Genomic DNA, 13,962 nt, shown 5'->3' on the forward strand with positions numbered 1-13,962 from the left:
ATCGCAGAGGAGAAAAAGCGCGACAAGAATATTTTCATTGACCTTTTCGCTTTGTGACCACCTTGTAATTAAACGGAAAGATTTTAATACTCCATTTATTCCATTCCTAGGATTCCTGAATTCCATTCATAGGAAATTCGAAATGGAACACGAAAAAATATATAAAATATATAAAGTAGCGTTTTCTACAGCAATTGGTTGGTAAGGCAATTTTCAACCGAGATTCTACCTTTTTACATTCTCCAAATAAGGATCCGCGGTTTAATTAGAATTTATTGGGAAGAATATGCAGAAACACGATGCAAGGACGAGATACAAGTTACGAAAGGATTTGCGAGTAACTTACGAGTAGCTTAGCAGCTACGATCTGTGAAATTTCAACTTAGTAAATCTTCTACACGAGGAATAGCGAGAGACAGGAATTTTGCGGAATTGGTCTTGTCGAACTTGGATTCGGCTTGGATTATTCGATAGAAAGAGTGACGATCTGTCGTGTGTAGCGGAAAAGCGTGTGAAGCTTTTCACAGAATCGTCGCAAAGGGAAACGATTATCGCGTGAATCGCTTCTCCGAGATATCGAAAGCTGCATCAGACCTGTTTCGAAGAAAAAGAATTTAACATACCGTGTCCCTTATCGATCCGGAGCTTTCACGGGCATTTATCCGCCAACAAGAGAAAGCTTTCGCTTTCGATATTTCTATCGGGCGCGGTGTGCGTTGTCCTGGAAAACGGCCACGAGTTTAAAGCGTCGTTGAAAGGCGTATTCGCAAGAATTGTAAAGATCAGATCGCAAGCCGAAGGCAACGGGAAACCGATGCTGACAAATGATGTTCATCGTAATATCGTAACACGACGTATTGTACGGGATATCGACGACGTTGTGTTCGCTACCGATGTTTTCCACTTAGCTGTAATTAAATAAAAGCGAGGATAATCTGAAAGATCAACGACGACAGTCAGTGGCTCGTTCTTCAACGTTACAAGTTCTTGCGATTATCGTTCATTTTCAAAAAACGAGATGCATAGAACAGTCGTCGCGTACGTTTTCTCTGCGTTTATGAGAAATTCGAAAACGAGTACACAGAGTGTACGAAATAATGCAGAAGCGTATAAAATATTCAAAACAGATATAAGCAAATTTTCTACTTACAAGACAAGTTTCGAAAGATTATGAAACTTCCGAGACGCGTACAGGACATTCTTTCGCTGTCCAAAGTTGCTCTAAGGGGATGAAATTCACCTCCGAGAATCGGCCTACTTTCCGATTTTCCGTTATAGCTTTCAAGCCACAAGTATACATAGAAAGAAACTTTTCGGACGAGAGTTACATCTTTCGATCAGCGCCTATCGTTCGATAAAAGTATCCGTCAATGTTACAGCAATAGCGGGAAATTGTCAGAGGTAGATTTCACTCTCCGAGGGTGAATTGTGGCAGAAAATAAAAATTGCGCCATACGCATCCACGTATTGTCTGCGTGCAATTTCAAAGTTCCACAATTTGTTGAATTTACGCGTTGACGTGTGCCTGGTTAATGAAGCGCGTTTTTATTTATTTTCGTTGGAATATGTATATCGTAGTACCTGTTGCTTGTAACACCAGCAGGTTGTCCCCTAATCGTCTTTGTTTTACAAACATATCTTTTACGACAACGCATCTTTATACAAACACGAAAATTCAGTCAAACAATGCGATCTTCATCTTAATAGGACAAAATGGATCGTACGTAATTCGATAAAATAATAGAAAACAGAAAAATGTTGCGCGTCTATGATTTCCTTATAGAACGAAAGAAACTTTTGCCACGATCTAATATAATATTTAACAAATAACGGCAACTTCCGGTTCAAGTGTCTCTCTTAATTATTTTCGTGGAAATATGAGCGCGCAATAAATATTCACAGTCTAGTTAGACACAGTACTGTGAGAAGAAAGTAATAGAATTTTTATCACTATAAATAATAGATGCATATCCTTTATCACTGGTGGCATCCTAAATCATGCTAGTGGCTTTTGTCGTGTGACACAGCCTGGATATTTCTCTTCGGTTATTATCTGTTAGTCTGTATGTCCGGAGCAAGCTACATATATAAATGTACGTACATATATACATACATACATACATACATACATAGTATATAGCAACGACAGGAAAAAGACTCGCAGCGATTAATTTTCGTTTGCCACGAGTCTATGAATCATTGGCGTTAGTCTGCTTGTTCGACTGCATTTTCCGTGGTAGTTCGATGTGATTAGGATAGCTCGTTACATGGTCGAAACATTGTTGAAACTGCTATATGACCATGATATTACACAATGAGTGTGTAAAGATGAGAGAAAAGAGAGCGCGATAGGGAGAAATTTTGGATCTTTGTTTTGGTCTCAAAATGGATCTTTGTTGAAACGACCTTTTTCGTTTAAATAATATGTAAGTTTTTTATTTATTTAAAGATAGCTACGCATCTTTCCATTTACGTAAATCGATCTCTTCCATCTTCGTGAGTTAGATCTGTCGAAAGTTTTTTCGCTTTCTCGAGTTGGCAAGTTGGAAAAAAAAAGAATCCCTGACATCGCGACGCGAAAGAATGATCGATTTGCCATAGAATGGTCATGTACAGTGAACGGCAATACTATCGCAACATCCTTCGCAATTGAATAATTTCTTCGTAAGGTCAGATCAAACGACTTGAGTTTTTGCGATGAACAAGGTAGAGGTTTATTTTTCAAGCTTTCTTTATCTGGGTTTAGAGCAACGGAAATTGGAACATCTTTCGAAGATTCGCACACGTACAGAACGTTAAAAGAATAATTTATTCCGAAATCTTTCAACTTTCGATTCGCCTTTCATCTCTTCGATTCGCCATCTGAACAAATATTTTGAAAAATTCAAATCAATTTATATGCTCGTCCTTGCTTCTTTCATAACACGGATTACTATCATTTTGAATGAACATGTGTGTAAATTTCGAGCTATCGCGGGGAGACGCGGTCGTTAGAATACGCGTCAACGAGAGTCGTAAATTCCCGTTACGATTAGAATAATCGACACCACGAATAGTTCGATCCCCGTATTTCGGTTAGGATAATCGGGGTGGTTGATGCGGTATAACACTGAGAGTCACAGAATTATAATAATGTATATTTCCAACAATTAGTCTACACGATTGAAAAGAGATAAACAATTAACAACTTTATCGCACGCAGATAATGTAGATGTATACAATATAGAGCAAGGCTCTTACAATTGAACTTAGTCTCTTGGTGGACGTAGCACGATATGATACTTAATAGAATAAGCGAATGTTTGGCAATGTCGCGGATCGACTTGAATTGGCGTTCTGTTCAGAGTTAGACGTTAGGCGTTAGAATTTTGACTAATTGGTCGCTCTTGCGTTGAGATGGAAGAAAGTTCAGTGTGGGTGTGCCCTTTTGCATGACGAACGCGGATTCGTTGTTCACACTTTTCGTTAAGAAAAGTGAGGGTAATGATCCGCGATGTCGATTGGTTATGCCCTACGCTGATGCTTGAAGGGATGGGTAGAAGGCCTCCTACCATCGTGGTTGATAGGAGACCTTGTTCATGGAAAAACCTGACTGATTTATTAGCTAGCTATTCGATTCTTCCCGATGGGTGCGTGTTTGCTTTCTCCGTATTTTTTCAGCGCGCCTGATAAACCCAAGGACCTCTCTAAAAACCAGATGTGCTTCGACAAATATTTTTTGGCTTAAGAAATTCTTCAGGACAAAGGGGTTGACTGAAGACGCCTGTTGATACAATACAGTGACAGCGAAAGAATATATTGGGTCCTTAGGTTTATTGAGGGTCGGAGTGACGTTACGCAGGCCGCTGGCTGTCCGGTCGCGAGGGCTGGCATGCAGATGTTTAGGCGACGTAACAATGTGCTTTTTTCGTGATTCGAATTAAAAGAATTAAACAAATCGGAACGTTGTTTTCCTTGTTGTAGCAATTGTACCTTGTGTAACATTTTTATTGCGCTCGTAATTCACGATACTTAGGCTGCAACATACCGAAGCTCCTCTCATACTTGTATCGCATTAGGGGCAAATGTTACATGGTTGCAGAACCGTACAAGCAATATGCTGGAGACAAAGTGGGGTGGGATTTTATGTACCAAGTTAATGCTACATTCCGTTCTCGTATTTGCCGGTGTGGAGACGCGGATAGCGTTTATTATGCTCGCATTTAGGTATTCCGTGGCTGCTTCGATTTCATCATTGGTTTTTAGTGAGGATGAGGCTGAAGTTGTGTGGGTAAAGACTTCTCTAAAGAGCTGCCAGTTGGTGTGTTGGTTATGAATGGAGCCATTAGGTGTATTCTCGATGATAGTTGAACTGACTGTTACTATCACGAGGGAATGATCAGAGGAGAGATCAGCCGAGGAATTGATTTGGACGTGTCTTGACGAGATATTTTTAGTTATGAAGAAATCAAGGAGATCGGGTATTTTGTTTGTGTCGGTGGGCCAGTGTGTGGGTTCGTATGTGGTAAGGTAGTTGAGGTTGTTGGTTATTATGCTGTTGAGGAGGTTTTTGCCTCTTACTGTAACCAGTCTGCTACCCCATTGGGTGTGTTTAGCGTTGTAGTCTCCTCCGGCTATGTATCTGTTGCCCAGGGTGTCCAGGAAGTGGTCAAAGTCTTCTTTGGCGATGGAGTGTCTGGGAGGGCAGTATACAGCTGAAGTGGTGATTGTACCATGACAGTCTTCTATTGCTACGTTTGTTGCTTGGAGGTAGTCTTTCTGGAATGGTTGAAGTTCGTAGTGCTTGATGTTTGATTTGATTATGATTTCGGTGCCGCCGTGGGCCTTTCCGCTGGGGTGTTGGGTGTGGTAGAAGTTGTAGACGTATATTTTGAGGTAGTTTTTGTCGGTGAAGTGGGTTTCGCATATGAGCATCACATCGATTTGCTGTTGTTTTAAGAATAGTTCTAGTTCAGATTTGTGCTGAGCTAGACCGTTGGCGTTCCACAGAGCTATTCGCATTGGTTTTATTTTGCTTCTGTGCGTATGAATTTGTCCATGAAGAGTGTGAGTAGTGACAGCAAGTTGTTAATTTGCTCAGTTTGCTTCTCGATAAGTTTTTCGAGTCTGGTAAAGTTGTCTGTGCTTTGTGGGGTGGGAATTCTATTTTCTGTGTGTACACTGTGTGTTTTCGAGTTGTTTACGTTTCCTTGCGTTGCCTGCGCATAGGATACTGTTGGTGTGGTGAGTTTTTGGGGTTTAGGTTCTTGTATGGTTATGTCCTTGGGTCTCAGTTTTGGATACTTTATATTATGTAGTGTTTTGTAGGCTGAGCATCCTTTGTAGTTCGCAGGATGCTCTCCTTGACAGTGGATACACTTGGCGGGGGTTTCCGGGGATTTAGTGCATTGGTCAGTGCGGTGATTACCTGCACATTTTACGCACCGGAAGTTGTGATTGCAGTATTTCTGCGTGTGGCCGTACCTTTGGCACCTTTTGCATTGTATTATTTCTTTCTTTACAAGAGGTGGCTCGAACTTAACTATGGAGTTCATCAGCCGATTGATGTTGTAGATTTCTTTGTTGTTTGTTTTTTGTTTTAAGTCTATAAAAAATAAGGATAGTGGGTTTTTTGTGATTCTATGCCTAATGTTGCTGATGTTAGTTACTTCGTGGCCGTGATTTAACAGTTCGCACTTTAGTTCGTCTAGATCGACTGAGTGGTGGATGTTGCGTAGCACCACTCGAAATGGTCTTTCTTGTTTGAGCTGGTATGTGTGGAATTTAGCGTTTAACGTTTTTAATAGCTTGGTTAACTTTCTATAGGCGTTTGGGTGGGTCGGCAGTATTTTCACGTGGTTGTTGTTAATCTTTAACTTGTAGTCCTCTTTGCTGATGTCTTTTTCGATAGTCTTAATCATTGACTGTATGTCGATTACGTCGTTAATGAATATCGGTGGGGGAGGGGGAATTCTTTGAGTATGGAGATTATTTACCTTTTCGGTTGTAATCATGGAGTCTTCCGTGGACTCCAGTATTGAAAATCTATTGTAGGTGGTCACCTGGCTGGCTGATGGTTTAGTTTGACTCTTGTTTACATTTGTCTTGGTTGGTTCGAGCTTTCGTTTTTTCGTGTGATGGTCGTTTACCAGGATAGATGTGTTGCCCTCTTGCCACGGGGGAGGAAAAATGGCGGTGTTATAATTTAGCTCCGGGGAGCCTGTTGGGAATGATAGAGCCATCATCGAGCTAGTTAATTCAGTGTGAAAGAACTAGTCGAGAGGCTGTTAACCCCTGGCTAGGTTAGTTGGATTCGCTTTCGACAGATGGGCGTCACGTGGAGTTTTGTGAACTTCACAGGGCACTGGACACACGTCTGCACGTCTCGGCACTCAGCAGCAACTGGATGGTCACTTGCTGCTTTGTGGACTTTGCCGGGCACGTCTGCACGCCTCGGCACTCACGAACGAACTGCTGAGAAACTCAACCTGAACATGGAAAAACTTCTAGAGTCCCTTCAAAGACGAGATAAGAGGGAAATAGAGGAAATAAACTTTAATATAGAACGATTTGAAGGAACTGAGAAAGCTACAAACTGGATATCAGAGTATGAAGAGGAATGCAAAAAATACAAAATAAAAAGCGATGAGGAAAAAGTCAAAGGTTTGAGAAAGTACCTAGGAAAAACAGCAATAAGGAGGTACCAAACAAATCTACTGAAATCTGGAGGACACAACTGGGAACTTTGGTTTCGGAAACAAACACTCCACGATAGAGCAAATGTACAGGCTTATAAACGAAATAATAGTAGCACTAGAAAACAAGGAATACTGCACAGCCCTCTTTATAGACATAGGGAAAGCATTCGATAAAATTAACCATGAAAGTCTACTACAAACAATTAGGAAATAATTCCCGGAGCAAATACACCAATTAATAAAATCCTATCTAAGCAGCAGAACCTTCGTAATAAAAATCAAGGACACACATTCTCAAGTTAAAGACATCAAGGCCGGGGTACCACAAGGAAGCGTCCTAGGCCCAATACTATACACATTATACACGGCGAACATACCAACAACTACCAACAGCACAGTATTGACATTCGCGGACGACACAGCTATACTAGTCAGGCATACTAACCCAGAAACGGCAGTCAAAATACTACAAGAACATATCATAAAAATAGAAAATTGGCTACAAGAAAAACAAATAAAAGCGAACCCCAATAAATGCAACCATATTACATTCACGCTACGAAAAAAGATACCACCAAACATCCTATTGAACGGCACGCATATAACGCAAACAAAGCATGTCAAATACCTAGGACTCCACTTAGATACACAACTCACATGGAAACTACACATCAAATCAATAGTAGAAAAAATACAGAAAACAAGGAGACAAATGCATTGGCTAACAAGCCGAAAATCCAAACTAAACATAGAAAATAAATTAAAAATATATAAAACGATCATAAAACCAATTTGGACGTAAGGAATACCATTATGGGGGACGGCAGCAATGAGCCATATAAACAAAATAGAGGTAATACAGGCTAAAATCCTCAGAACAATAGTAAACGGACCTTGGTACGTCAGAAACGAAGATATACGGAGGGACCTGGGAATGCCAACGGTCAAGGAAGAAATTAGCAGATACTCCGAGAAATACAAATCAAGAATAGCAACACACCCAAACCGGCTAGCTGCGGAAACATACAAAACCATAAACATGGACAGAAGACTAAAAAGGAAGCACCCAGCAGACCTTATAAAGGACATAACCTAACAAACACGAGGATGGTACCCCGCTGGGGGTAGCCACCAACATGCTAATTTAACCGTTAAAAAATTCCACCAAATGTCCAAATTGGACAAATTGTGAATTTTAATAAATAAATTAAAAAAAAACTGTACGCGTTAACAAAATAGTTCCAACTTACTTGAAAATAGTTGCTTGATTCAAGCAACTGTACGCGTTAACAAAATAGTTTCAAGTAACTTGAAAATAGTTGCTTGATTCAGGTAACTTGACCAATCTGAATCATCATAAAAACTTGGAAGGATATTTCAAGCAAAATTACAGATTCACATTGGTAAAATAATAGGTTCACATTGACAAAATGGTTTCGAATTGCTTGAATTCAAATCGTTTGACGAAGCAACATGACTAATCTGAATAGTTTAATTGTCATCTTTATCCAAGACTCGCATAGTCAATCGAGCCATTCGGAAATCACATTGACCAACTCCAAAATTGAAAAGTAGAGAAAAGTAATTACAAGTATCGCAAGTGGTGAGACAATATGCGATAAAAATGAAAAGATGAGCGTGGCATTAAGCTCTAAGGAACTAGAGGTTTTGTGAGAATCAATCGTGTACTTGGACGATGAAATTGCGAAATTGTGAGATTGTCCAAAGATGAAGTTGGTCAATTTGACTTTCGCCAGGCTCGATCGTCACTACGACAGTTCTCGCGTATCGAAACTATCTTGATGTTTGTGTGGACAGGTGAGACGAATGAGCGATCGTGGCGGAGAAGGATCGGGACATTCGGTCGTTACGATGGAAGCAGAGCTACCGACTTTGTTTCGCCGTCGCGAATCAGTCGCCTGTTTTCCTTTTGGAGGCGTGACTAGAATATTACCAACTCGGCGAGACCCAGCGTCCAGAATGTCCGCACCACCGAGCGGTAGAAGAAATACGCACTATCTTCGGTTGGACATTATGGACGACATCGCATACCTAAGAGCGAGGGAGGTAAGGATCTTTCGTTTATTCTTTTTCACTTTCTACCGTAATAGATCAGCCACAGATAGTCCACTTCGACGAATAGTTTCTTTCGATCGACGAGGAAACCGTCGAAAAGAAAGATTTAGGATATTGCAGCCGTTCGCCGATCAGGAGCGCCATTTACGCCGAAGGAGATCCGTTCTCTTAGAACGTTCATAGAGTCGCCTGTCTACCGTATTGGGTCTGCCTCCCTGCTATTCCTTTGTCTATATGCTGTCGATGGCTTCAGCGCTTGAGAAAGCTAAAAAGACCAGATGTGGAGTTTTCCTAGAAGTGGTGATCACTTCAACAAAAATAAACGAAAGATCCTTACCTCCCTCGCTCTTAGGTATGCGATGTCGTCCATAATGTCCAACCGAAGATAGTGCGTATTTCTTCTACCGCTCGGTGGTGCGGACATTCTGGACGCTGGGTCTCGCCGAGTTGGTAATATTCTAGTCACGCCTCCAAAAGGAAAACAGGCGACTGATTCGCGACGGCGAAACAAAGTCGGTAGCTCTGCTTCCATCGTAACGACCGAATGTCCCGATCCTTCTCCGCCACGATCGCTCATTCGTCTCACCTGTCCACACAAACATCAAGATAGTTTCGATACGCGAGAACTGTCGTAGTGACGATCGAGCCTGGCGAAAGTCAAATTGACCAACTTCATCTTTGGACAATCTCACAATTTCGCAATTTCATCGTCCAAGTACACGATTGATTCTCACAAAACCTCTAGTTCCTTAGAGCTTAATGCCACGCTCATCTTTTCATTTTTATCGCATATTGTCTCACCACTTGCGATACTTGTAATTACTTTTCTCTACTTTTCAATTTTGGAGTTGGTCAATGTGATTTCCGAATGGCTCGATTGACTATGCGAGTCTTGGATAAAGATGACAATTAAACTATTCAGATTAGTCATGTTGCTTCGTCAAACGATTTGAATTCAAGCAATTCGAAACCATTTTGTCAATGTGAACCTATTATTTTACCAATGTGAATCTGTAATTTTGCTTGAAATATCCTTCCAAGTTTTTATGATGATTCAGATTGGTCAAGTTACCTGAATCAAGCAACTATTTTCAAGTTACTTGAAACTATTTTGTTAACGCGTACAGTTGCTTGAATCAAGCAACTATTTTCAAGTAAGTTGGAACTATTTTGTTAACGCGTACAGTTTTTTTTTAATTTATTTATTAAAATTCACAATTTGTCCAATTTGGACATTTGGTGGAATTTTTTAACGGTTAAATTAGCATGTTGGTGGCTACCCCCAGCGGGGTACCATCCTCGTGTTTGTTAGGTTATGTCCTTTATAAGGTCTGCTGGGTGCTTCCTTTTTAGTCTTCTGTCCATGTTTATGGTTTTGTATGTTTCCGCAGCTAGCCGGTTTGGGTGTGTTGCTATTCTTGATTTGTATTTCTCGGAGTATCTGCTAATTTCTTCCTTGACCGTTGGCATTCCCAGGTCCCTCCGTATATCTTCGTTTCTGACGTACCAAGGTCCGTTTACTATTGTTCTGAGGATTTTAGCCTGTATTACCTCTATTTTGTTTATATGGCTCATTGCTGCCGTCTCCCATAATGGTATTCCTTACGTCCAAATTGGTTTTATGATCGTTTTATATATTTTTAATTTATTTTCTATGTTTAGTTTGGATTTTCGGCTTGTTAGCCAATGCATTTGCTCCTTGTTTTCTGTATTTTTTCTACTATTGATTTGATGTGTAGTTTCCATGTGAGTTGTGTATCTAAGTGGAGTCCTAGGTATTTGACATGCTTTGTTTGCGTTATATGCGTGCCGTTCAATAGGATGTTTGGTGGTATCTTTTTTCGTAGCGTGAATGTAATATGGTTGCATTTATTGGGGTTCGCTTTTATTTGTTTTTCTTGTAGCCAATTTTCTATTTTTATGATATGTTCTTGTAGTATTTTGACTGCCGTTTCTGGGTTAGTATGCCTGACTAGTATAGCTGTGTCGTCCGCGAATGTCAATACTGTGCTGTTGGTAGTTGTTGGTATGTTCGCCGTGTATAATGTGTATAGTATTGGGCCTAGGACGCTTCCTTGTGGTACCCCGGCCTTGATGTCTTTAACTTGAGAATGTGTGTCCTTGATTTTTATTACGAAGGTTCTGCTGCTTAGATAGGATTTTATTAATTGGTGTATTTGCTCCGGGAATTATTTCCTAATTGTTTGTAGTAGACTTTCATGGTTAATTTTATCGAATGCTTTCCCTATGTCTATAAAGAGGGCTGTGCAGTATTCCTTGTTTTCTAGTGCTACTATTATTTCGTTTATAAGCCTGTACATTTGCTCTATCGTGGAGTGTTTGTTTCCGAAACCAAAGTTCCCAGTTGTGTCCTCCAGATTTCAGTAGATTTGTTTGGTACCTCGTTTTTGCTGTTTTTCCTAGGTACTTTCTCAAACCTTTGACTTTTTCCTCATCGCTTTTTATTTTGTATTTTTTGCATTCCTCTTCATACACTGATATCCAGTTTGTAGCTTTCTCAGTTCCTTCAAATCCAAACCCAAACAAATAAATTCACTGGAGGCGCTCACATCAGAAAATGAAATAGCAGGAACATCGGATGGGAAGGAAGAAAAACACTAAAATGCCCGGAGAAGTACGAACCATTGATAAAACTGCGAGTTAAAGTCAACGATCAAAAAGAGATTAAAGGTGTCTACGGGAGCGAATGCAAGTTTTATCGATCAAAAGATCATTGATCAGATAAAAGAAGACAAGAGCATGTTCAAAACCATCAATGGGGAAGACTTCACGAGTAGCCGGGCAAGACTAAAAATGAGGATAAACAAGATAGAGAAAGAGATAGATGTGTATATAGTACGCAATAATAACTTCACATATGATCTCATCTTAGGGCTGGACGCCATAAGGGAATTCAAACTAAGACAAGACGAGAATTTGAGGGTTAGCCAAAAAGTAGACGACAAAGAGGAAGTAATATTTAATAGAAAAGAAGAAAGAAGAAATAACCAGAGAAGAAAGGTAAACGTTACCGAACACAAGGAGACGGGTAAGCCTATGGACAACCTAGAACACCTAAATAACCTACAAAAAATAGAGGTAAGCCAACTTATAGAGAGATGTATTTGCTAAACACAATGTGGGAACCAGGAAATCACAAGAAGCTTCTATTAAGCTAATCGAAAATAAATACATATCAAAGAAACCATACAGATGTAGCATTCCAGATCAGAGAGAAATAGAACTCCAGATTACGAAACTACTAGAACACGATCTCATAGAGGAATCAAGTTCACCATTTGCAGCACCAGTGACACTAGCCTTTAAAAAAGAGTCGAATCGTAGAGATAGACTATGTATTGATTTCAGAGAGATAAACAAAATTGTAGTTCCGGAACCACAACCATTCCCAAGAATTGAAGATATCATAGTCAAAGCGGGAAATTGCCATTTCTTCTCAACGTTTGACATTAATTCGACATTAATTCTGGTCAAAGAGGCGATTCAGTACTGGCAGCATTGGTTAATCGGTAGATACTTCACTGTCCTTTCAGACCATAAACCGTTGGAATCAATGAGAATCAAAGCAAGAACCGATGAAACTTTAGGAGACCTGATGCACTACTTATCGCAGTACGACTTCAAAATCATCTACTCACCAGGAAAACACAACATAGAGGCAGTCGCGCTATCCAGGAACCCCGTCTTAGAAAGTTTTGAGAACGAAGAAGAGGTTTTGAAAGTAGCGAATATTATAAAAAAACAAGACATAATCCGAGATCAGAAAGAAAACAGAGAAGATATTAAAAATACGAAAGACCTTATAAAAAAATCAGAGATTTTTTTTAAAAATATTAAAGGACGCCAACGTATATTCGTCTCACAAGAGTTTAGTTTAGGCGAGCATATCATAAAGACGGTGCATGATTTCTTTGGCCATGTTGGAAGGAATCACATATTGAAAAAAATCCGACCCTTTTATTATTTCAAAAATATGGACCGAATTGTCGACAAATTCTGCAAACAATGCGAAACCTGCATTAGGAATAAAAGCAGAACGAGAAGACCGATCGGGCTTATGTGGAGACTAGGACCAGCGAGGAAACCGTTTGAAATAATGTCATTCGATACGGTCCGAGGTTTTTCCAACAACAACTCACCAAAGAAGTATATGCATATACTCATAAATCACTTTTCAAGGGCTGTTTTTATGTCCACATCGAAAACACAACGCGCGGAAGATATCATAAAACTTATAAACTCGACAGGAGAAACTGACTCCATAAAAATTATCCTTGCAGACCGATACCCAGCGATGACATCCAAGGAAATTCAAGAGTACGCGAGAGAGAAAAACATTAAATTAATTTTCACCTCGACAGACTGTCCATCCTCCAATGGACTAAACGAGAGGGTAAATCAAACATTAGTAAACAGAATCAGATGCAAGATCAATTCGAAAAAAAAAAGAAACTGGACAAAGATCGCAGAAAAAAGCGTAGAAGAATACAATCACACCAGACACAGTGTAACGGGATTTGCCCCAAATCACTTACTGTATGGGAAAATGATCGAAATCATCCCTAAGGGAATAACAGAGAAGAAGATAAACTTAAAAAGAGACAGAGAAGAAGCATTTAAAAACTCAGCAAGAAATTTCGAAATCAACAAACAAAAATATGACAAAAAAAGACGAGAACACGAGTTTAAAATTGGTGATACGGTCTTCACCCACAACGGAAACAGAATGAATAGAAGTAAGCTGGAAGAAATTAGGAAAGGACCTTTCAAAATTTTGAGAAAGATTTCAAACTCTATATATGAAGTGGATAACGGTAACCGGAGATCTGAAGGGAATTTCTTCAAACTGGCCCGGAAAAACGACCGAACAGAAAGGAAGTCGATTGAAGAGCTTCCGTTCCAACAGCTTCGACGTGTCGACATTGCACGGAGCTAAAAGTAAGCTTAGCGGATCCTCGAAAGCCGCTATTTCGACCTTTATGGCACCGTCGAATTGGTTCACGAAGAGACACCAATCGATGTCGAAGAAGCCGGAAGATTTAGTAACGGCCAGTTTAAGTCTCAAGTTCGATAAATCGAAGGTAGTGAAGGCGGTGAAGGAAACGTTGGGTAAAAAGTCCCCTAATAGCGAGGTCAAACACAAAGTCGTATGGGACAACACTAGTGGAACCAAAGTGGACGCTCAGGT

The 13,962-nt window shown here is 40.1% G+C and overlaps 3 protein-coding genes across 6 annotated transcripts in view; 1 reads left to right on the plus strand and 2 right to left on the minus strand.

The window, feature by feature from the left end:
* LOC126927581 (A disintegrin and metalloproteinase with thrombospondin motifs 3-like) overlaps positions 1–13,962 on the minus strand; it is a 239,304-nt gene that overhangs the window by 182,699 nt on the left and 42,643 nt on the right. The window lies entirely within an intron of this gene.
* LOC126927579 (uncharacterized) overlaps positions 1–13,962 on the minus strand; it is a 113,303-nt gene that overhangs the window by 47,704 nt on the left and 51,637 nt on the right. The window lies entirely within an intron of this gene.
* LOC126927577 (uncharacterized) overlaps positions 12,658–13,962 on the plus strand; it is a 41,596-nt gene continuing 40,291 nt past the window's right edge. For 2 of the 3 annotated variants that reach the window (XM_050743636.1, XM_050743635.1), the window contains exon 1: positions 12,658–13,960. In XM_050743636.1, coding sequence (XP_050599593.1) covers positions 13,574–13,960 — 387 coding nt within the window. In that variant the 5' untranslated portion in view covers positions 12,658–13,573. The remainder of the gene's footprint in view (positions 13,961–13,962) is intronic. The other variant, XM_050743634.1, reaches the window with a different exon arrangement.

This window comes from Bombus affinis, unplaced genomic scaffold (assembly GCF_024516045.1).
Source record: "Bombus affinis isolate iyBomAffi1 unplaced genomic scaffold, iyBomAffi1.2 ctg00000160.1, whole genome shotgun sequence".
Lineage (NCBI taxonomy): Eukaryota > Metazoa > Arthropoda > Insecta > Hymenoptera > Apidae > Bombus > Bombus affinis.